Source organism: Narcine bancroftii, chromosome 1 (genome assembly GCF_036971445.1).
Source record: "Narcine bancroftii isolate sNarBan1 chromosome 1, sNarBan1.hap1, whole genome shotgun sequence".
Lineage (NCBI taxonomy): Eukaryota > Metazoa > Chordata > Chondrichthyes > Torpediniformes > Narcinidae > Narcine > Narcine bancroftii.
The window spans coordinates 375979123-376004751 of record NC_091469.1 but is presented as its reverse complement, the minus strand read 5'-3'; the positions used below and the strand labels follow the sequence as shown (position 1 = coordinate 376004751).

Below are 25629 nucleotides of genomic sequence, written 5' to 3'. Positions count from 1 at the left end.
GTTCTGTTCAGGTTAGCTTCTGCTGAATCTTGATTTCTTTCTAAAGGGCATTCTCACTTAGGGTTAGGAGAAGGTTCGAAGTTAGGAAAAAATGCCAGTGTAGCGGGCCAAGCGTTCGCAGCCCAGGATGGGCCATATCGCCACAGTGTACTCACCTGACAAGATGAGATGGACCCTTTGAAGTCTTGGGACAGAAACACACGCAGTCGGGGTGCTCCACGTATGCATCGTGATGTCACTTCCAGTTTCGGGCTTCCAAAGCAGAAGTGACGTAAAAGAGGGTGGATTGCACAATTAGAGTCATTCTAATGATAACTGTGAGTAGTGTGCATTTATTTGGCAGCGCTGCTATGGCAGACACTACATTGCTGTCCCTGACGGGTTCAAACGAAATTGGAACCTTTTCAACAACTTGGTAGCCATGCAGGATGTTGCATCAGCTTCAGCTGAAGCTGCTATTAATGCTATGGGGGTTCATCTCCCACCCTTTTGGGCTCACTAGCCAAGGGCTTGGCTTCAGCTAGCTGAAGCTCAGTTTAACCTGAGAGGCATTGTTTCTGAAGATGCCAAATTTTGACATGTGGTTAGTGCCCTGGATTCCGCTACGGCTGCGAAGGTGACCGATATCTTGACAACTTACCAGCGGACCAGAAATATACGCGGTTCCATCGATTTTTACTGGACACACTGGAGCTCAGCAAGGATGAGTGTGGTATTTGGGTCCTGAATATGTAGGGGTTGGATGATAGGAGTCCCTTGGACCTTATGAAGGAAATGATTATGCTCGCTAATGGCCACACTGACTCTTTCCCATTTGAGACACTGTTTCTGTCCAAACTCCTGGTATATGTCTCCTCTGCCATCACTGGACTTTGTGTTTATCTACCACGACAATATCCTCATTGCCAGCCCAGGTGCTCAATCGCACGAACTCCATTTGACACATTTGTTTCGGTGTTTGAAGTAATATGGCCTCACGGTGAACCCCGCTAAGTGTCAATCCGGCCTCAGCCACCTTGATTTCCTGGAACATCATATAAGACCTGAGGGGGTGAAGCCTCTTCCGCAGAAGGTCGACAATTTCTGGGCTTGGTGATGTTTTATCACTATTTTGTTCCAACTGTTGCTTACATTTGGTGCCCTCTGCGTTGCTCCAGGACAGGCCTAAGGACATTCTTTAGATTCCACATGATGACTCTGCATTTAAGATGGCTAAGGCTGTGCTCGTGGATGCTGCATTGCTGTCGCATCCTGATACTTCAGCCCCGTTGGCGCTCACTGAGGGTGCCTCTCTTGGGGCGGTTGGTGCTGTGTTGGAACAGTTCGTTCAAGGTCATTGGCACCCTCTAGCCTTTTTTAGCAAGCAGATCAGGCTGCCAGAACTCAAATATAGTGTATTTGATCAGGAACTGTTGGCCCTTTATCTAGCGGTGAGGCATTTCCGATATATGCTGGAGGGCAGGCTGTTTTACGCCTATACAGACCATAGGCATCTGACATTTGCCTTTAAGAAGATTTCTGATCTGTTGACCGCCAGACAACAGCGGCACTTATCTTTTATCTCAGAATTCACCACAGACGTACGACATTTGGAGGGGAAGACAAACTTTGTGCCTGAAACATTGTCCAGACCCTCCATCAGTACACTTAGTGGTGGTCTCGATGTTGCGAAATTGGCTGAAGACCAGTTGGCGGATCAGAATGTGCAGTTACCAGACCGCAATCACGGGTTGAAAGTGATAGATTTTTCAACCACACCCACTGAACCCCACATTATTGTGTGATGCTTCTACTAGTCCCGCCCCATTCTCCCACTATTTTGGCGATGCGCCTATTTGAGTATATCCATGGCCTTTCCCATCCTTCTGTTAGAGTCACGGTGCACCTCATGTCCTCGTGATTTGTCTGGCATGAGCTGAGAAGGGATGTCATGCTGTGGGCCAGGTCCTGTTTGGCCTGTCAGCAGTCCATAATTCATAGACATACAAAGGCTCCAATGCAAAGCTTTTCTCCCATGGAGCACTGGTTCGATCACATGCACATTGAACTTGTTGGTCCTCTACCAGTAAGCTGAGATATGAGGTATCTGCTCACTGTGGTCAACTGTCTTACGCGATGGCTGAAAGGCATTCCTCTCTCCACCAGTGAAGCTGAAACCTGTACCCGGGCATTCCTCAACCACTGGATGGCGAGATTTGGGGTTCCCACCAACATCACGTTAGATTGTGGGGCCTAGTTTACGCCATCTTTGTGGACTGGTTTGGCGAATTTCTGTGGAAGCTAATTACATCGCACCACTGCCTATCACCCACAGTCGAACGGGTTGGTTGAGTGCTTCCACAGACACCTTAAGTCTGCCTTGAAAGCCAGACTTATGGGCCCAATTGGATGGATCATTTGCCTTGGGTACTATCGGAGATAAGGACTGCACCAATGTAGAGATGAGATAAGGACTGCTTCATCAGCAGAAATGATTTATGATGCCCCTCTGACTACCTGAGGTGACCTGCACTTCGACTGACCAGATGCAGATTCTAATGAGTTTAAGACCTGCAGAAACTCTCCTCTGGTGACATGTTATGCTGCTCTGCCTTCCCACGTTCCCGAGGACCTATGTTCGGCAGAGCATGTAATTGTCTGTCGTTAAAGACAGGGCACTCCTCCACAAAGGTCATGTGAAGGATCTTTCAAAGTTTTGTGGAGTTATGGCATAGTGTTCATATTGGACACCAGTGGGAGAATGAACTTATTCACCATTGACCATTTAAACCTGCACACCTAGACTTATCATTACCTGTTCCATTAACTGGCACTACAGTATCCTTCCCTAATGCACAAAGGTTGCCCTCCAAAGTCTACTGCATGTACGTTTTGATGGCCATTCTGGGAGAGGGTGTGGTGTAGCGGGCTGAGTGGATGCGGCCCGGGATGGGATGAATCACCGTGGTGTACTCACCCGAGAAGATGGTGGGGTCCCTCCAGAGTCTTGGGGCAGAAACACGCGCTGTCGGGATGCTTCACGGATGCCTCGTGACGTCATGTCCGGTTTCGGGCTTCCGAACCGTAAGTGACGTAAAAGTGGGCGGATCGCGTGATTAAAGTAATTCTACTGACAGCTGTGAGTAGTGTGCATTTATTTGGTAGTGCTGCTGTGGCAGACACTACACCAGTCCTTTTTTTTAAAGAGAATAATAGAGAAACCTTGCCTATATAGAACCGTATCTACAGCCAAAGGAATCAGCCAGGTGTTAGCCTTGTACACAGGTGAACTTGCTCTCAGCAGATAGAAAATCTTTCCCACCACCAAAGCAGTATTTAAAAAAAAAATCATGAACCATGTATGTACATCAAGGTTTGTTATTAACTGGGATGTGAACCTGCAACTGATAGTATTGGCAACAAGTATGATTACACTCAGATTCTAGTCTGTAAACTTTTAATCATACTTAACCATGTGCATGCTGGTATCTTCACCAATATATTTGCTAATCCTTCAATAATGCTGCAAATCTGGATGTCATTTGGAGCTTGAAGTAGATATGTTAAATCCAAAGAACAAGTATAAATTGCATCAGTTTCATACTGGTTTGCTCTACAATGAAAACTAGTTTATTGACATAAACATTGCACAATATACATGATTCTTACCATATATGTCAGTGTATAAGATGGGATTTGAAACTTAAAAAATGTTACCCCAACACCAGGGGTTGTCATGTATGCCAAGTATCAAATCTAAATCTTAATATCCTATGCATAAAACACACACATAACTCCTATGGTCCTACCACTAAGTATATTTCTGGTGAAACTTGGAATAATAGTAAAATTAAAACAATAAAAATTTATTATAAACCTGTCTAACATACCTTAAAATAACAGTACTGCATACACCAGTCACCATTTGCAACACCTGACGAACAATTTATATATCCTTTGTGATTGGCCAGTTCATGCCAGTCAGGCCAATCACAATAAATCTTGCACTGACCAGTTACTAGAGGCCGATTCTAGAGAAGGGCATGTAGGAGACATGGTCAATGAGCATCGTCAAAACTGAAGGTAGTCTTATACAGTGAGTATAGCTCAAAATCTACATTTTAATTGGAAATTGGGGGTTTGTCTAAAACTGACATATATGGGACTTGCTGCAGTTGAACAGGTACAACAAAAACTATAAAAACAACTTCAATAGCATACTTAATTGATTATTCAGGTAGAAAGCACAGAAGCCTGAAGACTAAAAGTTCAAGGGCAGTTTCTTTGCAATGCTATCAGGTTCTGAACCTCCCCTTATTTCATTAATCAGGGACTGCTCCATTAAAAGGACTATTTGCACTATTGCTATATGTTTTGTGCTGTTTGAACTTCCCCTCATCATTTCCATAAAAATTCCACTCTCGATGTTTTTCTCCCATCTCAGTGCAACAGTAATATGACTTGTTCTGTGGAAACTTTCTGCATCCTGATCTTTCACATGCCAACTTGCTGTCTGTCATTCTGTTCAGAAATGCTTTGAGTAGTTGTTAATATAATCTGCATGTTCTGTGCTGATAGAATTGTTTGTATTTTTATCCGTGAAGGAGAGAAAGTTTTTGGTGTTTATCCTTCTATGGTCCCTGAAGTCTCATGATGTAGTTTGGTATAATCATTTACAGCAGAAAGTTCCCTGCAGGCTTAATTAGGTTCATTTCCATGCATATTAAGGAAGAATATGAAGCAACTTGCAATGGTTTTCTCCCACACAGTATTTGACACTCATCTCTACATTGGTGGAGGAGATTTGCAAATAGAGACTGGTGAATCATACACTCAGTATGTTTGTTTTACAGTATTTGAACTGTTGCTTTTCCCCCTCATTTAAATTAGTTTTGAAGGAAACATTCAATTTAAAGTCGAATCTTGGTGGAAAGTGAACAAGCTGATCTCATTCTCATTTGGTATGTGAAGTTTTAAATAGTTCAGTTTATTTATCTCAAATTACCTAGTATTGTAAAAAGGTTTCTTCTTGCACAGGGTGACTGGTTATCCCTAACGCACATAAAGCTGTGTAAAAAGTACAATTAGAGAGTATAAGATTGGTATGGAAAAGAAGATCAATTAGCACGAAGCATTTCGTGCATTTTTACGGGGTTCATTCAGGATCCGGTGGCTCCGGGAAAGAAACTGTCTTTAAACCCATTGGTGGCTGCTTTCACATTCTCTCCGAGGGAGGAGGGAGAGGGGACCGTGATGGGTCTTTCACTATGCTGGCTGCCTTTTCTAGGCAGTGGGATATGTAGATGTACATATATATTGAGGCTGCTTTTCATGATGGTATCCTATTCTTACATTAATTTGGTGGTTAGTTTCCTTCTCTATTGATTTGTGTTCATTTTAGCCATGATTACTTTTAACACCATTGATCCCTAAATCTGCTTGCGATTGTAAGAGCTATTCCACTTGAGTTGAAGTTGCTGAATTCAAATTGCAGGCCAATTCACTTTTGAAGCAGTAGATTCCCATTTTATTTTTGCTCAATTTGATTGATTTCTTATCTTCTTCAACTTAAGTTAGGCTGTGGTGTACCTTGATCAACGCTGCACTATTTACACATAGGAGTAGAAAATGTTGGAAATACTCATCATAACCATCAGCTGTCAGATCAACCTAGAGCTGTACATGTCCTACATTTATCTCTCCATGTCCTGCTACTTTGACTATTGATGACATTGCTTTGAAAAAATGGAGGAGTTGAGAAATGCAGAGCAGGTAGGTTAGGCTGAACACACCCTCTTCTCCCAGAGAGAGAAATAAACAGAAAAGGTCACGCAATAAGATGAGCCAGTGTCACAAATGAAAAGTACAAACTGAAAAATTACCGTAAGTTGCAGAATTCAGGTATTGCAGTTGTAGAAAATGTTGAAGAGGCCACAGTTGGAATATTATGTTCACGTTTGGTCACTGTGCTCAGGAAAGATGTCAAACTGGAGAGGGTGCAGAAAAGATTGACAAGATATTGCTTGAATTCAGGGTCCTGAGCTCCAAGGAGAAGTTGAGCAGGCTTGGGTTTTATTCCTTGAATAGGAGGATGAGGGGTGATATAAAAGCGATGTATATATCTCTCTTATACATTTAAATGGTAAATTACAAAATGGATCGTGGAGCAGACTTTTGCCCAGAATAGAGGAATCAGTAGTCAGAGATTAAGGAAGGTAGAGAGATTTAACAGGATCCTGAGCGTTACTTTTTTTTACACACAGAGGCTGGTGGGTGCATGGAGCGGGCTGGCCAGAGGAGGTGGTTGACATACATTCAGCGCCCTCCATAATGTTTGGGACAAAGACACACTTTTCTTTTATTTACCCCAGTGCTCCACAGTTTTTAATTTGTAATCAACAGTTCACGTATGATAAAAGTGCACATTCCAGATTTTATTCAAGGGTATTTGTGTACATTTTGGTTTGTCCATGTAGAAATTACAGTGCTTTTTATACATGCTTCCCCTCATTTCAGGGCACTGTAATGTTTGGGACATTTAGCTTCACAGGCATTTGTGATTACCCAGGTATGATGTAAGAGTAAGAGAGTAAGAGAGCTGGGCTTGCTTCTAAACTTTTGATCTCCTTTGGAGTTTGTAATTGTCATTTTTCAACATGAATGTCAAAAGAAGCTATTATGAGGCAAAGAAAAATAAAACAGTAACAGGCATCGCTCAAACCTTAAAATTACTAAAATCAACTATTTGGAACACCATTAGGAAGAAAGAGCATACTGGTGAGCTCAGTAATCACAAAGGGACTAGTAGGCCATGGAAGACCTCCACTACTGATGACAGAATTCTCATCATGTTGCAGAAAAATCCCCAAGCGCCTGACAGATCAGAAACACTCTTTAGAAGGCATGTGTGGATGTGTTAATGACTACTGTCCACAGATGACTTCATGAACAGAAGGCTACACTGCAATTAGTTACAGAAACAGGATGTCCAGATTACAGCTTGTCAAGAAGTATTTAAAAGATCCTGCAGAATTCTGGAAAAGGTCTTGTGGAAAGATGAGATCAAGATGAACCTTTATCAGAGTGATGGCAAGAGCAAAGTGTGGAGGTATAAAAGAACTGGCCAAGATCCAAAGCATTCCTCCTCATCTGTGAAAAAGGTGGGGGTGTTGTGGCCTGGGCATGTATGGCAGCCACAGGAACTGGAGCACTTATCTTCATTGATGATTTTAACTGCTGATAGTATTACAAACTAACAGCCCTTTCAATTATTTTTGGGACTAAAGGGACTTTGTTATCATTAACACAGGAACAGCAATGGAAAATCACCAGACAATGGTAAATTCAAAATAATAGTTTTTTTTATTAAACTATTAAAAACATAACATTTCTTACATATCTCTAAATTTAACCCCACTATGTGCAAATGTAAAATGCAAATGTGTGTGTGTAATAAAGTTCCACTCTGAAAAGTCAATTTTAAAACTTCAGCATCATTTTAGTCTTGCATGAAGGTCTTAACTTCTCAGTTCAGAAATAATTACAAAGCACTTTTAACCATACCTTCAGGCCTCTTTATTCACAATTCTGCCCTCTTTTCCAAAGAGACGGTGAAGTGGTCTTCCTTATTTCAAAAGCCACTGATTCTGTGTTCCTCCTTTTCCAGGAGTAACACACACAACAGCACCTATTCTGATTAATGTAACTCAACGCTGTCTTTCATAAGGTTTCATCCCCAATGTGTCACAGGGATTTGAAATCTATCAACTCCAAACTGAACTCTTCCAAACATCTCTGAAATCGATAATATATTTCTCCAAATCATGTGACAGTTACATCATGAGGTCAGTTCCAATTATTTAAAATCTTGTGATCAATTATTGGAATTTTAAACAGTTGCAAACCCAGGTTTCTTGTAAACCATGTGATCTTCATACCTCTGAAAAATTATGTCACTTTTGGCTCAAAGGCTTAAGTATATCACTCACATGGCTCTGAGTTTCATTTCTCTTGTTCAAGAGGTTTTAACTGGTTTATTTTAAAAACAGATGGCTTCCTTCAGCAATTTTTATTGAGTACTTCAAAATTATAGTTTTTAATAAAGCAAACACTCCATTGTTCTTGAATAATTAAGACCCATTTCAAATCCATTAGCACTGTCTTTTCAAGATGCTGTGACACCAGGAATGTACTCTTCTCTGAGTAAAATGGTTCTGTGTAAATGTGCTGTGACTTGTGTGTGATCTTGTATTAGCCCAAAACTAATTGATTAAGAATTCAGATACAATATTTTAACTCTATAATATACTTTACTAAGACATTTTTATATATCAGAAGTATAGTTTAACATTAAAGGTTAACACACAACCTTTACAATCACAACAGGAAAATGAATTTTGAGGTGTATAGAAACCTCTTAACTGCTTACGTTCAAGCAAATGCCTCCAAACTCAGAATCAGAATTTATTGCCATGACCAAATCATGAAATTCATTGTTTTGCATCTGCATTACAGTCCAAACATTTATATAAATCACCTTATAGCAATAAATAAAAAGTGCATGAAAAGTCAAAGTAAGGTAGTGTCTTTGGTTCATTGGTCATTCAGGAATCTAATGGCAGCAAAAAAGAAGTTGTCCTTGTGCCACTTGGTTCTTGTCTTTAGGCTATTGTACGTTTTTTCCAATGCTAGCAGAGTGAAGAGGGCATGGCCTGGATAGGGGAGTTCTTGAGGATAGAAGCTGCTTTCTTAAGACACCGCCTCTTGTACATGTCCTTGATGCAGTGAAGCCTGTGATGTCGCAGTCTGAGTTAACAACCCTCTTGAGTTTTATTCTTGACCCGAAGCATTGGCAACTCTATATCAAAAGTGATGCAACCAGCCAGAATGCTTTCCATGGTACACCTGTAGAAGTTTTCGAGAGTCTTCAGTGACATACAAAATCTCCTCAAACACCTCACAAGTATAGATGTTGGCGAGCCTTCTTTGTAATTGCATCGACATGGAGGCACCAGGACAGATCCTCGGAGATGTTGAAATCCAGGAATTTGAAGTTCTTGACCCTCTCCAGTACTGAGCTCTCGATGAGGACTGGATCATGTTCTCCTGACTTCCTCCTGAAGTCCACAATAATCTCTTTTGTTTTGCAAATGTTGAGAGCAAGGTTGTTGTCATTAACCATTCAATGAGCTGATCTATCTCCCTTTATGCTTCCTCATTGCTGTTTGTGATTCTACCAACAATTGTGGTGTCATTGGCAAATTTGTAGATAGCATTGGAATTTTGCATGGCCACACAGTAATGGGTGTTTAGTGAGTAGAGCAGTGGGATAAGCAGGTTGGTGCGCCTGTGTTGGTCATCAGTAAGAAGGAGTCATTTCCAATTCGAACTGACTGTGGTCTTCTGATGAGGAAGTCAAGAATCCAGTTGCAGGGGAATTCAGAGTCCTGATTTTGGACCTTGTTGACCAGTGCTGGGAAATAATGGTGCCGCAACTGTGATAGAGTATATAGCTATGTTTTGGGGAGATACATTGGGAAAGGTTTGTTAGAGTAGGTTACATACAAACACTTCAAAACAGATATTAATTGAAACACTGGAGTTCTGCTAATGCAAGATATACCAGCTCCACAGCTTTTGCAAGAGCTTTGGAGAGTGCTCAAGAGACTTCACTAATGGATTGTTGTATACAAAAGGCAACAGATGAAAGATCTTGTTGGAGTTGCAGATTGTCTAGAAATGTTCTATGAGGGTCATGTGGTTTTGCAAGCAGAGAGAGTCAAACAGGCTTTCTCTCAGAGAGAGAGAGAGACACACACTCACACCCAGGGATCATTTCTACAGTTTTACAGCCAGCAGACAGCACCTACGACTGGACCAGGACAAGATGGCAAGCTTGTGGAAAGCCCCATTTGGAAGTCAGCCTGGCCAAAGCCTTTGTGGTTTATGCAAGAGGAGAGGACTGGCTGTCTAATGTTTCACTTGGAATAAGAGAAACAAAAAGGTACTTTGTGGTGATCTGAAAGAAATAGGTTATTATCTGGAGAACCCTGAAAGGGACAAGTTTCATCAGCAAGACACTGGAGTGGGTGATTAAAAAGGAATCAGTTGTGGATGTCCTGGAGCAACAAATCTCTCTCTAAACTGACAAGAACCTTCCTGAGCAGTAAACATTTACTTTTCAAGCACTAAAGCCTGGTGAACTTTATAAATGTTAAATTCTGTGCACAGTATAAGAATGGCCTGCAACCAGTGAACTTGGAGGAATGAAAAGTGAGATTGGACTGTGAACCAAAGAACCTTTCTGAACTTACACACACATGACATACACATGCACTTAGAATTAGAAGGGCTTTAAGTTAGGTTAGTTAAGTTAAAGTGTGATTCTGTTTTCATGTTTAAAGATAATTAAAAGCAACTTTTGTTTAAGTAACCATTTGTCTTGGTGAATATCTATTGCTGCTGGATTTTAGGGTCCTCTGTGATCATAACACAACAAAGATTTAAAAAGCTTTTATGAGCAATGGGAGGCTATTTACACAAGTAGTGGATTAACAGATCTGCATTACTCCTGAGGAAAAGAAAGAGGTGACATAATATGCCTTTAATGTTATGAAGGGTTTTGATAGAATGGATAGAAATAGTTTCCTTTCACAGAGTCCCTAAGTAGAACTTCAGAATAATCTTGTTTATCCAAAGAGTGGTGAGAAAGTGGAATTCTATTGCAAGGAATTAATAGAAGTAAATAGTGCGGATGAATTTAAGGGGAGCACGTAAGGGAGAAGGGAATAGAGAGTTATGCTGATTTAGATGAGGAAGGATGGGAAAACACTGGAGATGTGCATAAACAGCAGGATTTTGAATATTCTGTTTTCAGATGAACTCAACTACAAAATTGGAAATGCTGCCTACTGAGCCACAGTTGTGTCTGAAGGAAAAGGAAAAGACTCAGCTCCAGTGAGGTTCTGACCAGTATCCCTTTAGAGTTTTCTTCATGATATTGGAATGGAAAGTATCATTTCTGTATTTGCAAATTTACATAGTCATCATGGAATCTCGAGAGACTTGGACAGATGCAGCAAATTTAATAGCTTTCATTAAAAAAGAGGTGATAATTCACTTTGATAGGATACATTGAGGAAAATCCGCACATTAATTAGTACTGAATAGATGCAGCTAGAAGGATTACTGCATTTTTACACATATAATGCGCATGTTATATGTGTATTTTACCAACCAGGCATCCCCATGCATTATATGCGTGTGCACGCTATATGAGAGTATTTTTACATGTTGAAAGGATGTGCACAATTCATAGCGGCCATGGGAAAGATGCGCTGTCAATTTATAGTGAACGTACAAATATAATAGTGGCATTGAATGAGCACGCACAATTTATAGAGGCCGTGAGAAAGGCGTGCCGACAATTTATAGCAAGCGTGGGAATATTATAGCAAGTATGAGAATATAATAGTGGCAACAAAAGAACACACACAATTAATAGCGGCCATGGGAAAAATGCAATTTATAGCGAATGTGGGAATGTTATAGCATCAATGAAAGAACGTGCACAATTTATAGTGGTTGTGGGAAATTTTGATCTTGGGAATATCTCTTTGTACTGAATGCCATGGTATTCCTATAAATGACATTCTGGCTAGGGCACTGCAGCTAATCAATATTAATTGCCCAGACCTGTCCCTGAGGAAGGTGTTTAATATATTAAGTGCTTCTGATTTGAGACAACATTAAAATTAAAATCCTGCTCAACTTTGAAGCCCATCTTCAATCTATTTAATTGATAAATCTTAAAAACTTTTAATGTGTTGCAGCAGGGTATCACATATATAATAGGTGATCGACACCTCGGGGTGGGGTGGGAAGTTGATTGTTGGAGATTAACTGTGGCAGATACTGGTATGTGCTTTCTCATCCCTTTTAAATGCATATTGATTTTTGTCAGTCAGAATTTAGAATATTACACCTGCACAGTATATGTGTGTGTCCGTTATATAAAAATATTTATGATTTTCTGCTTGTTATATGTGTGTGCTTTATGTGAGTGAAAATACAGTTTATGGCAGGATAAATTGATATTTAAGGGAAGCATGGCATACTTCACTTTCTTTATTCTTGGATGGATGTCTGATATTAAGTCAGTCAAGTATTTCTAAAACAAGGGTTAGTTGTGAAGTGGAGTATTCAGATCTCAGGAAGAATGGAAGGACTTGAAGAGGATGTAGCTGAGTTTTATGTACATAGTCTTTGCATGAAAGAATTTTTCAGCAGTGATGCTTAAGGAGAATTTTGGTGGATTAGGTCAAATTCATAGGTGGCTTTGGAAAATCAATAAGAAGCTTATCTCAGTGCCATTACAGCAACCAGAGACCACAATTTAAGGTTAACAACAAAGGAATTAGCAATGACCAAGTATGTGTTTTTTATTAAATGCTGAAGTTTTTTTTGGAATCTCACTGCCTAAAATGGCAATGGAAGCAGATTTTGGGTTCACTCAAGGAGAATTTCATTTTAAGTGATGATTCATACATACATGGTCATAGGAAAAGAAGATAGCTCTGCCAAAGAAGGCCTGTATGGACTCTTTATGTATTGTATAATTCTGTAACCAGTACCAGCTGGGCTTGGAGTTTCCATAGACGGACAATGTGCATTTCCATATTTTCTTCCAATGTAGGTCAATTAGACCATCATGTGCCAGCTCACAGAGCAATATCATTCTATACTAATTTTCCCTCTATGTTCCCAAAGAACATTGCTGAACATAGAGCATTGAGTGCAGTGCATATAAATTTTAGTAGGGCATTTGAAAAGGTTCCCCATGCAAGGCTCTTAAAGTAAGGCGGCATGGAATCCAAGAAGGCTTTGCTTTGTGGATGCAGTATTGAATTGCCTTGAGAAGACAGAAGGTGGTTGTAGATGGTTTGTATTCTTTATGGAGGTCAATGACCAGTGATGTTCCACAGAGATCTGTTCTGGAACATCTCTTCTTTCTGATTTTTATAAATGAGCTGGATGAGCAAATGGAAGGGTGAGTTAGTAAGTTTATGTATGACACAAAATTGTATGGTTTTGTGGATAGTCTGGAGGGTTGAGGTTACAAAAGGATATTGATACTGGGCTGAGAAGTGGCAAATGAAATTTAACCCAGAAAGATGCGGTGGTTCATTTTGAAGACAGAACGCAGTGTTAATCAGAAGACTCTGTGGGCAAAGTGAGGGAGGTGTCTAAGATGATGAGAGGCATTGATCATTTGAATGGCCAGAGGCTTTTTCCCAAGGCTGACAATGCTAAATCGAAGGCCAGGCATAATTCCAATGGTATCTACAAATTGCCAATGACTCCACAGTTGTCGGCGGAATCACAAATGGCAATAAGCAAGTGTACAGTAGAGAGATAGATCTGATTGTTGAGTGGTGTCATGCCAGCAACCTTGTGCTTGTGGCGGCTCACCACAAGGCAGGCCCCACTTGTAAGCCACGCGGCGGGGCAGTCGGCCAAAATGGTGCCGTTGGGGGTTTCCCTTCCTTCCAGCTCGGGGCTCAGAAACCCGCGCTTGGGGACCACCTGACACCTGGATGATGTCAGCACCCTCCAGGGCGGTTCTCAGCCAGGTCCGGGGTGGGAGTATAAGTTCAGCCCAGCAGCCTGCAATAAATTAGTCTGCTCACTGAGCTCAACCCGTCTGGTTGCGTGTGTTATTGCAGGAGCAGTGTAGCCGCCGCTACATGCTCAACATTAGCAAAACCAAGGAAGTGATTGTGACCTTCAGGATGAAGTCAGGGGAACACAACCCAGTCCTCATCGAGGGCTCAGTATCAGTGAGAGCCAAGAACTTCAAATTCCTGGGTATCAACATCTCAGAGGATCTGTTCTGGAGCTACCATGTCGATGCAATCACAAAGCAATCTTGCCAGCAGCTCTACTTTGTGAGGTGTCTGAGGAGATCTGGTATGTCACCGGAGACTCTTGAAAACTTCTACAGGTTACCATGGAAAGCATTCTGACTGGTTGCATCACTGTCTGATATGGAGGTGCCAATGCTCAGGACAAGAAAAACTCCAGAGGGTTGTTAACTTGGCTTGTGACATTACAGGCATCAGATTTCGCTCCATCGAGGACATCTACAAGAGGCAGTGTCTTAAAAAAGCAGCCTCTATCCTCAAGGTCCCCCATCATCCAAGTCATATCCTCTTCACTCTGCTGCCATTAGGAAAAAGGTACAGGAAGCCTAAAGCCAAGCACTCAGTGACACAAGGACAGCTTCTTCCCCGCTGCCATCAGATTCCTGAATAATCAATAAACCAAAGACCCTACCTTACTTTTCGTGTACTGATTTTTAAATTTATGGTTGTCTGGTGGTTTATATGAAGGTTTGCACAGTGATGTTGCCGCAAAACAACAAATGGCATGACAACAAATTCTGATTCTGATTAAGGTGTTTGGGAGTAAGTACTGGGGGATGTAAGAGATCAAATTGTTTTAGCAGAGAGTGGTAGGTGGATGGAATGTGTTACCATCAATGGTGGTGGAAAGAGGTACAATAGAATATTTTAAGTTACCATTAGATAGGTACAAGGAACTGAGAAAAATGGAGGGTTATGCAGTAGGGAAAATCTAGACAGAGTAGGTTATTAGGTGGGCCTAAACTGCTGTAGATTTCTATGTTCTCTATGGTATCAGTCACTTACACACTTTTTGGCAATTTACAGTGCCTATTTTACCCACCTCGCCATATGTCTTTGGGATCTGGAAGAAAACTAGAGCACCCAGGCTTAGCACAAGCAGTCATATGGAGAGTGAGCAAACACATGCTACACCAAACATCAGGATTGAACCCCAATCTCTGGAGCTGTGAGGCAGCAGCGCTCCTCTATGCCTCCAAATGGAGGGTTCGGAGAGGATATTTTAAAGGCATTTAAGCTGATTTAGTCAAATTGTTTGTTTTTGTAATCATTTGAAGCCTACCATTTCCAAAACCAAATTGAAATTTAAAACAATTGTTTAATAGCCAGGTTAATTAACTTTTATCAGCAATTCCAGAACGTTATGCCCATGAAGTTCTATTTTTTATTATGTTCATAACAGTGGCTGTCTTTCCAGAGAGTGATCTCATTTAGCTGAGAATGATGTGCCCTTTTTAAAATAGATTTTCATTCTATTGAATTTAGTAGTTAATGAGGAATAGATTTTATTGATGCAATAACTCTGTGAACAGGACTGTCAACCCGAAGAAAAGGAAAGTTTTGAAGTACCTTGAGTTTGCAATAACTATCCAATTTTCTGCATGGAAAATTAATTGGCTACCCAAAGGGGAATTTAGTTAATTAAACAGGGAATGTTTTATGGGTTTTGTTGATTGTTTGAATCCCCTAAATAACAGGATGAACTAAAAAATTGTGATATTTGCGCTTTGCATCTGGAACAGATAAAGTGCATATCATTGTTTTTCTAAAGTTCAGAGATTGTTTGGTATTTTTCCTGTCTGGTTGCAAAATATTATTGTCCCAATTTTGAGGAATATGAGCAATGAACTATAACATGAAAATAGTTTCCTTTATTTCTTACCATCATGTGTTATTATTACTCTTTAGTAGCAAAAATAAATCTTGGGTGAGAGTAAAAACACAATGCTGGAGAATCTCAGCAGGCCAAATAGGGACTTTAAATAGCAAAGATAAAGATGCAAAACCAACGCTTCTGGCTTGAGCCCTTCATCAAGGTATGTCTTATTAAAAAAAAAGTAACTTTAGGAAGAGGACTTAAAGCGGGAGAATTCTGGCTGTGAAAGTGTGCGTGGAGACAGAGATGGCAGAAGAAGAGTTCAGCATCGTGGCGTGCACAGAAATCATTAAGGTGTGAGCAAAGGGGGACCAAGGTCAGGCCTCTACTGAAGACAAATTTAGGAAGTGGGCTTAAAGCAGGAGAGGTTGAACTTAGTTCAAGATTGAGCTCGTTTGCACTTTTTGACATTAAGTGTGTCCTTAAGATGCCCAAATCGTACCTCGTCCACAAATGTCCATCAAAGCTATATTATTGAATCATCATTGCAGTGCCAAAATTCTCTACCTTTACCATGTGGAGAACAGCTCAAAGAGTAAATTCAGCATCAACTAGAGTTTTTTTCGAGGAGGTTATCAGGAATGTTGATGAAGGATAGGTTGTGGATGTTGTCGACCTTTGACAAGGTCCCACCTTCAGACATTTGGTGTTCATGGCGAGGTAGTGAACTGGATTTGACACTGGCTATGCAGGAGAAGCTAGAGAGTAGAGGTGGATGATTGCTTCTCAGACTGGAAGCCAATGACTAGTGGTGTGTCTCAGGGATCAGAGCTGGGACCATTGTTGTTTGTCATCTATAACAATGATCTGAATGCACAAAGATCGGAGGCATTGTGGACAATAAGGAAGGTTTTCAAAGCTTGCAGGGGGATTTGGACCAGCCAGAAAAATGGCCTGAAAAATGGCAGATGGAATTTAATGCACTCAAGTGTGAGGTGTTTCAGTTTGGAAGGACAAACCAAGAAAGGACATACATGGTAAATGGTAGTGCACTGAGGAATGAGGTAGAACAGAGGGACCTGGGAATACAGATACATAGTTTCCTGAAAGTGCTATCTCAGGTAAATACTTGGATCAGGCTGGATCCATGAAGTCAGACACTGGGGTTAAAATTTATTCATAGACTATGTAACAATTACAAAATCAAAATTTATTGTTCATTCCCAGTTGATCTCAAAGCTAGAACATAGAACATTACAACACAGAAACAGGCCCTTCCAGTCTGTGCTGAACTATTTTCTACCTCGTCTCACTGACCTGCACACGGTCCATAGTCCTCCATATGCAAATTCTTCTTAAATGTTATAATTGAGCCTGCCTCATTCCACACTCCCACCACTTTGTGAAGAAGCTCTCCCTAATGTTCCCCCTAAATTTTCCCCTTTACTCTTGCTGATATCCCTCCTAATTTTAAATACCTCTATCAAATCTCCCCTCATACTTCTATGCCCAGGGAAAAAAGCCCTCCCCAGTTTAACCTTTCCCTGTAACTGAGTTCCTGAAGTCTGGGCAACATCCTGGTAAATCTTTCCTGCATTCTTTCTATCTTACTGACATCTTTCCTGTAGTTAGGTGACCAAAATTGCACACAATACTGCATATTTGGCCTCACCAATGTCTTATACAACTTTACCATAACATCCCAACTCCTATACTCAATACTTTGATTTATGAAAGCCAATATCCCAACCTTATCTACCTGAGATAGCACTTTCAGGAAACTATGTATCTGTATTCCCAGGTCCCTCTGTTCTACCTCATTCCTCAGTGCACTACCATTTACCATGTATGTCCTTTCTTGGTTTGTCCTTCCAAACTGAAACACCTCACACTTGAGTGCATTAAATTCCATCTGCCATTTTTCAGGCCATTTTTCTGGCTGGTCCAAATCCCCCTGCAAGCTTTGAAAACCTTCCTTATTGTCCACAATGCCTCCGATCTTTGTGCATTCCTCAGTTACAGCATTTTCTACTTTTAATTTGGATTTACATTTTTTTTTGTTGCCTTTTGTCTCCCGATATCTCCCTGATGTGGTAAATCCGCAGGAACTGTTGCCCAATAACCTAGACTGTTTTCACTAAAAGTACCTCCCAGTATGCACAAAATAAACAAGTGGCATTAAATTGCTAATTCCATCATTAACCATTTCACAAAATCCTGCAGTGTAGCTGCAGTTGATGTATGTAAAAATATACAGTATTCACTATCGAACAATATTTCACATTTTTTCAACCAGATTTATTTTTCTGCAGTAGTCAAAGATATTAAAAATCCCTTTGATAAGGACTTTGGTAAATTTTGTGCAGGTTGGAATATTTATTCACCACTGTTATTAGATCTGCTGTGAAATTATGCATCGCATCAATAGTTATAATTCTTTCGCAGATTTTCAGGATTTCAAGGACTGCGTGATTGAGCATTCCAGTGCAATTTTACAGGTCATTTGATTCGAAAAAATAATCCAGACGGCTGCATTTTATATTATAGAGGAACTAACCATCAGAATGTCACATTTGGTTAGCAATGGGTAAAGGATGGGCAATTTAATCAGATAACATGATAAAAAAAACATCATGAACTGAATGGAGTGCTTAGGCCAGAAACATTGGTAATGTATCTTTACCTCATATGGATACTGAGAGACCCTCTGAGTGCCTCCAGCATTTCTGTTTTCACTTATCATGGACTGAATGAACTTCTGTACTGTTGTAACATGTAACAATCTGTAATTACATGTCACAAAGAAATAACTTGTATTTATGTAATAAAAACAAGTTAGAAGCTGGAAAATCCCATAATGTTTCTCTTTCCGCAAATGATGCCTCATCTGCTGAGCTTTTGCAGCATTTTCCATTATTATTTCAAATTTCAGGACAGCTGTCAGATTTCATGGTTGGTGTAACAGTTAGTGTAACTCTACAGTGCCAGTGACTAATGTTTGAATCTGGTGTTTGTACATTCTCCCAGTGTCTATGTGGGTTTCCTCTGGATGCCCCGGTTTCCTCTCACTCTTCAAAAACGTATGGGCGTTGTAGGTTAATTGGTGTATTTGGGGGGCAGGGCTCATGGGCTGGAATGGCCTGTTACCGTGCTGTTTGCCTAAATTTAAAATTTAAAAAAAATTCACCATTTACAGTTTTCCTTTGATTTTTACAGTAATGTAACTCCATTCATGGAATCTTCATGCTTTGTGATGTTGATGAAGTAAATTTATTTTTGAATAGATCCCTGTGTCATTTTGTGTGAATCACCAATGATGGTGGGAACTCAGGAACTGTTCTCTAGATCTGAACCCTGGAAGATGGGTTTGTTGTAAGAGGAGAGATTAAGCAGATCTAGGATTGGCTCAGAGTGCAGAAGAATCAGCAGTAATCTCATTGAAGGATAAAAGTTTGGAAAAGACTTTGTGTGTATAGGTGAGGAACTGACCTTTCTCTGATAAGGGTGTCCAGAACCTAGGGCTGCAGTCTCAAAATAAAAGATTGGCCATTCAGAGGTTGATAAATCTTGGGAATATTTTGAAGGATGTCGAGGTTCAGGTGCTGAATATAGGACAGGAATAGATAGATGTTCAGATGTTAAGGGACTTGAGGACTATGGAATTAATACACTTGCTTGAAGTGATATTAAGAATTAAAATATCAACCAAGATATTGTGCAGGGACAAGGGGCTGAATGGCCTCCTCTTGATTTGATTTCTTGCATTTTTTGTCACAGCAAGCTTCCGTAATTACCATTTAGTTCTATGATCATATTATCTACTATATGCATTTTAGTTCTGGGATAAGTGTTAGTGAGATCACAGAAAGATCTTTCCTGTCCTGCTTTGAAATAAGTGTTATCCATCATACCTATTAGAAACAGCAAGAGGACAATAATTTAACATTTCACACAAAAATCAGTGACTTCATAGCTCACTCTATACAGTGAGTTAAAATTCAGTTATATGCCAAATTTCTGCAGTGGGGTTTCAACTGTTGAGCTTCCACATTGGATCATTTGTCAGAGACTTTTGATCCACCATGTTCATGCTCACCAGCACATTCCAACTTAGTCTAATATCTTTTTATTACCACTTAGTTTGTAGCCTGCAATGCCTGGACAATCCATATGCTTCAAAGATGATACTATTGAGCAAAAGCTGACTTCTAGATGAGTCTACATTTAGGTTTTTCTTTTATTCTTGTGCCTCATTTTAATATCTGCCTTCTTTTTGCTTTAAAAATTCAATTTTCATCCTTTTGATGGCTTAAATTTTATTATTAAAAAAAAAGGTCCTGAGATTCACATCAACTTAACTGCTAAATTCTATTCTTTGCATGGTCCACCTCTAATTTCGTCAACTAAACCGTGCCCCTTCCATTCCCATTCCTCCGCTCATTCTCTTGAATGTATTTGACATAGATACATTTTTGAATAGAAGAGAAAATAAGGGTTATAGAGAACAGACAGGTATGGCAGAGCAGACCCAATGGGCCACATGTTCTTCTCCTGTTCCTGTTTCCTATGTTCTTGTGTAATGGAGCAGCTTAGATGTGATGAGAGAATTGTCTTGCTTTCACAATGATGTTTATATTCAGAGGGCATTGGTTTAAAGGGTTGGAGATGTGTAAAGATTTTTATCACCCAGAGGGTAGCTGATATCTGAAAAACCCTGTCTGTGGGAGTGATCGAATTATTTAAGAGATATGTAGATGAGCACCTGAAATGCCATGGTATAGAAGGTTACAGGATGAGAGTAAGAGTTTGTTTCAATGCTATGTGAGGTTTATTTCTGTAAAGACAAGGTTCTGGTCTCACCTGCCCATGAAAACAACATTCCTGCTTCTTTCGATGATAGTACAATGTTTATTTCAACTCATAATACCTTCAAAAATGATGCCACATGACCCAGATAATATTCAGGCATGGGCAAGTAACATAAATGCTAAAGAAGTACTATGCAAGAGCCATACATGACCACATCCAGCAGGAGAGAATATAACTGTATACTTGTGTTTTCAATTGTACTTTTATTGCCAAATTTCTCTCTGTTGATATTCTAAGGGTCACCTTTGGCTAGAAATTCAGTGGGGCAGCTACATAAATACTGTGGCTACAGCACAAGGGAGAGACTGAGTATCCTGCAGTGAGTGACTCATTCACACCATTCCACCTTCAACAAGTCACATGAGGAAGGTGATGGATTGATTTCCACGTGCTAAATGTGTCCAATTACAATAGAATTAGAGGTTTGACACCAGTGGGGTTACTCTACTCCCTGTACCCTCATAACTGTGTAGCCAAGTTCTGTCTACGAATTCACTGATGATGTCATCAGGCCTTTTCACGCTGCATTGTAAAATGGAGATTCCCCTGAAATTTTCTCATGACGTCAGCTCTTGCATGGTATGCCACATAGACGATTAAAATTAAAAGATACTTACCGCCTTACAACAGCGGACCACTTTGACATGTCATGACGGCAGCACCATGCAAGATGAATGGCTGCCCTTGTTAACCATAATCCCTCACAAAGCTGCATTTCCAGCTGAGTGTGGGATTATGGGAAACAAAGTTGACCATTCATCCTACATTGTGCCACCTTAGTGACGTGCTGAAGTGACCCTGAAATGTGTTGGGGTGGGTGGGCAACTGATGGACGGACGCCAGAGGTGGGGTGGAGGGAGCGGGCGGGTGACCGACGGACGGACAGCTGGGAGGGGGAAAATAGGGAGCAGGTGTGGGCATCTGATAGATGGCCAGGAGGAAGAGGGAGCGGGTGAGCGACTGACCTACTGACGGGAGGGAGTGGGCGGGTCAGTGACTAATAGACAGCTGGGGGGAGGGAGGGAGAGGGAGCAGGTGGGTGAGGGACTTGTGGTCAGCCGTGGGGGAGAGAGGGAAAGAGAACAGGCAGGTGAGCGACCAAAGGACAGCCAAGGGAGAGCGAGAAGGGGGAAAGCGAGCGACAGACTGACCGATGGACGGCCGGGGAGGGAGTGGGCGGGCAGTTGATGGATGGTTGGGGGGGGGCACCTTACTCTTACTCCTATGAGTGTGTAAAGCTTCATTGGTTGGGGGCAAGGCTCCCCCTAAATTCCCAGGAATTTGGACCATGGTGTGAAAGTACTGAATTCCTGGGAATTTCTTCGGGACAAAGTAAGGTCACAGCTCACTTGGGGTGTGAAAATGCCTACTGTTGTTGGCTGATTAACTGGAAAAGATGAGTTAGAAAACAGATGGAGATTGAGAATCTGGTTGGCCAGAACAACACTCTTGCTCTCATAGTCAGTCAGACAAAGAAGCTTATTGTTAATTTTAGGAAGGAAAGGCCAAAGAATGGCATGCCTGTTCATGTTGATGGGATAGAGGTGGAGAAGTTTAGAACCTTCAAGTTTATGGGAGTCCATATTTCAGAAGCATTCTCCTGGAGCCAGCACATCCAGGCAACTGTAAAGAAGGTACACAAATGCCTCTAGGTTGTAAGGAGTCGGAGGATATTTGGTACGTCATTCAGTGTTGTATAAAAATTCTATAAATGCACTGTGGAAAGGATAATCGCCTGGTTTTGGAATTTGACTCCCCAGGAATGCAGAAGGTAACAAACATAGCCAGGTCCATCACAGGCTCCGACATCCCATCCATTGAAGACATCCATTCCCTCGAGAAAGCACTGAACATAATAATGGGCCACCGTCATCCTGGTCACACCTCTTCTTAATGAGACCAAACAGAAATGGTTCAAATCTGGCCAACACCTATCAGCCTCTTCAACCTCGCCTTGATACACTAATCATGTACTGTTCTGACACCACAAAAGGATTGTAATAATGCCAACTTTTTTGCCTGAGGGTAACTGAATATTTATTATTTGATATCTCTGTTTTTTTGTATGCATTGCTTCTTTTACTAATTCAATTTAGTACAGTGTAGTTTAGTTGTTTTGCAGATTTTTTTAGAAGATTATCTGTTCAGTACCTGCAAGTAAGAATTTAGGTGCATATGTATATTGTACAATGTATCTGATAACAGTCATTGAGGCAGCCTGCTTGATTGGCACCCTTGTACATCACCCTAAACATTCTTTCCTTCTACACTGGCTGCAATGTTTTTACAATATACTCCATTACTTGCCTATGCTACAATACCTCCCAAACCTGTGATCTCTACCATATACTAACAAAACAGGGTAGCAGGTCCAGCTTTGTTCTCCATATCTTGTTGAATCTTGACCTGAAGATAACTGAAATGCTGGAAGAATTCTGCCAGTTCAGTGATTTGTGTGGAGGGAAAAACCAATGAACATTTCAGGGTAGGGACCTTTTTCAGTTCTGTTCTTCCAGTATTTCTGTTTTCATTTCAAATTCCAGCATCCACAGTTTTATTTATTTTTCTGACCTGAGGAGAGTTGCCATTTTTGCATTGATGCTGATTCTAAATCCTGGATTTGCTCCACTCGAGCACTGCAGCAATTTAGAATGATCATGATCTTCTCTTCAGGTTTTGGGATTCTGTGGTCATTACTGTCCCTGATACTTAAAACCTGAATGTTTACAGAAAAGAAAGTTATCTTTTGGGCTCTCCATCTCTCTCTTTTGAGTTGCATTTTCTTTTCACTGTATTTTATTGGAAAATTTACCAACATTCATTTGTTTTAATTTTCAGACAAAATCCAAGAAGCACAAAAAGAATTGCAGGTTTCTACAAGTGCACAAAAAAATTTCCAAGTCACCGAGGGCACAAAAAAAGGTTGGTTTAAGTTCAATGCAGATACATTAAATAAAAGTGGTGGATATTCTGTCCAGCAATTGAATATATCTGTTTAATTCCTATATACTAATTTATTTTTTTTCCGGTTAATGAACTCCAGTTCAAAGGAAGTGGAATAGCTTTATTTGGCAATGCTGTCATGGCTGATTCAACATGCTATCAATTTAATTTCTGGATCATTCAAAAAGGGGGTTGTTCATAGAATATCAGAATTTATTATCATGAACAATCACAAAATTCGGTGTTTCGTGGCAGCACCATAGTGCAAACATTTTAGACTGTTGACCCCTTCAGGGACTATGTGGTCCCTCATCGACCCCTATGGAATCCTGGTGCTGGGGGGGGGGAGGAGGGAGGTGGTTGAATGGTGGGGGAGGACTGGACAGGGGAAGGCTGAACGGAGGGAGGGTTGAGTAGGGTGCCAGATGTCTGGAACAGTCCAGCTACCTCGAGCATAGGCTCTACACCCTCAAATGGAGAACAAATGAAGAGGCAGAAAGGGCAAGGGAGGGGGCACTTACCTGTTAAATGCACGTTCCAGGGTCTGCAGGCCGTGTGTGGCCAGCTGGTGCATGCACGATGAGGGGGAAATGTGATGAGAATACTTGTCACAATACTTGCGCAATGAGGGGGAAGTGTGGCAGTAGTACACGAAGGTTCATGGCAGGTAAGCCTCTCTCTTCCCCCACCACCTGGGGGGGGGGGGAGGGTAGTATGGAGGTGCTATTTTAAATTGACTCCCGCCCCCCCCCCCCCCCCCCCTAACGTTATTGATTCCCTTTCAACCACCTGGCATTTATCAACTCCTTGGATGGTCCCATCGACCCCTGGGGGTCGATATCGACCACTTTGGAGGCCCCTATTATTAACCATCTTACGTGAAAAGTAAGGCAGTGTCTTTGGTTCATTAATTACTCAACAATCTGATGGCAGCGGGGAAGAAGCTGTCCTTGTACCTTCTTTAGGCTCCTGTATCTTTTCCTTGAGTGAAGAGGGCATGGCCTGGGTGGTGGGGATCTTTGAGGATTGAAGCTGCTTTTTTAAGACACCGCCTCACGTAAGCGTTGATGGAGTGAAGTCTGGTGCCTGATGATGTAGGCTGAGTTAACGACCCTCTGGAATTTTTTCTTGTCCTGAGATTTGGTGCCTCCATACCAGGCAGCGATGCAACCAGCCAGAATGCTCTCCACAGTACAGCTGGAGAAGTGACCTACAAAATCTCCTAAACACCTCACAAAGTACAGCCACTGGAGAACCACCTTGTGATTTCATCAACATGGAGGCTTCAGGACAGATCCTCGGAGATGTTGACACCCAGGGATTTGAAGTTCTTTACCTTCTCCACAACTGAAACTCGATGAGGACCGGATCGTGATCATCTCCTTGGTCTTGCTAATGTTGAGCGCAAGGTTGTTGGTGTTTACATTACTAAATACATCTCAAACAAAGCTAGCTTTAGCTGTTTTTTTGGAAAATTACTTTGTTGGTGTGCAAGGCAGCCTTAGGCCTCTCACAGTAGTTGTATGACTGATCCACTTTAAGTACCTGAACAGTGAGGACAGCTCAGATGTGAATGAGGATTTGAAATTAATATTACAATATGGAGTGATAAACATTGTAAGTGGTAGACGAGAGTCAAAGGAGAAATAAACTATGCTACAGCTGTAGAAAGCCCATGTTAGACCACACCTGAGTCATGAGTGTAGACTCCCTGATCTCCTGTCCGTAAGGGGATATTTAGATTTCTGTCATTTTGGATTTACTGGTGTCACAATGGGTTTGTCAGCTTCCAGGCTCACTGGTCTTAAATCCACATAGTCTCATTGGCCTGTTTTTAGAATTTTGTTACGTATGTTCAATGATGATAATAAGTTCATTCTCATATACAGCTGAATAGGTACATTGTTGAAAAAGAAACAACTACAAATCAACTAAAATACAACTGCAATTGAACACGTAATTAAATTAAAAATAGACAATAGACTTTTAAAAAAGATTATAAATATTCATAGTTGTCCAAGTGCAAAGAATACTTTACAACAGTGCAGATACCTCTTTTATGTAGTCCCTGATTACTGTAACAAGAGGAGGTTCAAGACCCTGATAACTGTTGCAAAGAAACTTTTCTTGAACCTAGAAATGCTGGTCTTCAGGCTTTTGCCCAAATGTAGCATTGGGAGGAGGTTATGATCAGGGTGATTGCATTCTTTCTGATGTTGGGCACCTTCGAGAGGTAGCTCGTTTCACAGATATATGAGAAGTCAGAACATATGATGGACCTGGAAATGTTTGTTCCCTTCTGGAGTCTTGTGCAGTGGC

At 41.0% G+C, this 25629-nt stretch overlaps 1 protein-coding gene across 7 annotated transcripts in view; it reads left to right on the top strand.

The window, feature by feature from the left end:
* hivep1 (HIVEP zinc finger 1) overlaps positions 1-25629 on the top strand; it is a 182944-nt gene that overhangs the window by 68256 nt on the left and 89059 nt on the right. For 5 of the 7 annotated variants that reach the window (XR_011349797.1, XM_069913386.1, XM_069913384.1 and 2 more), the window contains one exon: positions 23206-23289. The exons of 1 other annotated variant lie outside the window; for it this stretch is intronic. Coding sequence is in view for 5 of the 6 variants with exons in the window: in XM_069913386.1 (XP_069769487.1) it covers positions 23206-23289 (84 nt within the window). In the remaining variant the exon portion in view is untranslated. Of the gene's footprint in view, positions 1-22105; positions 22393-23205; positions 23290-25629 lie in introns of those variants that run through there. One more of the 7 variants, XM_069913388.1, reaches the window with a different exon arrangement.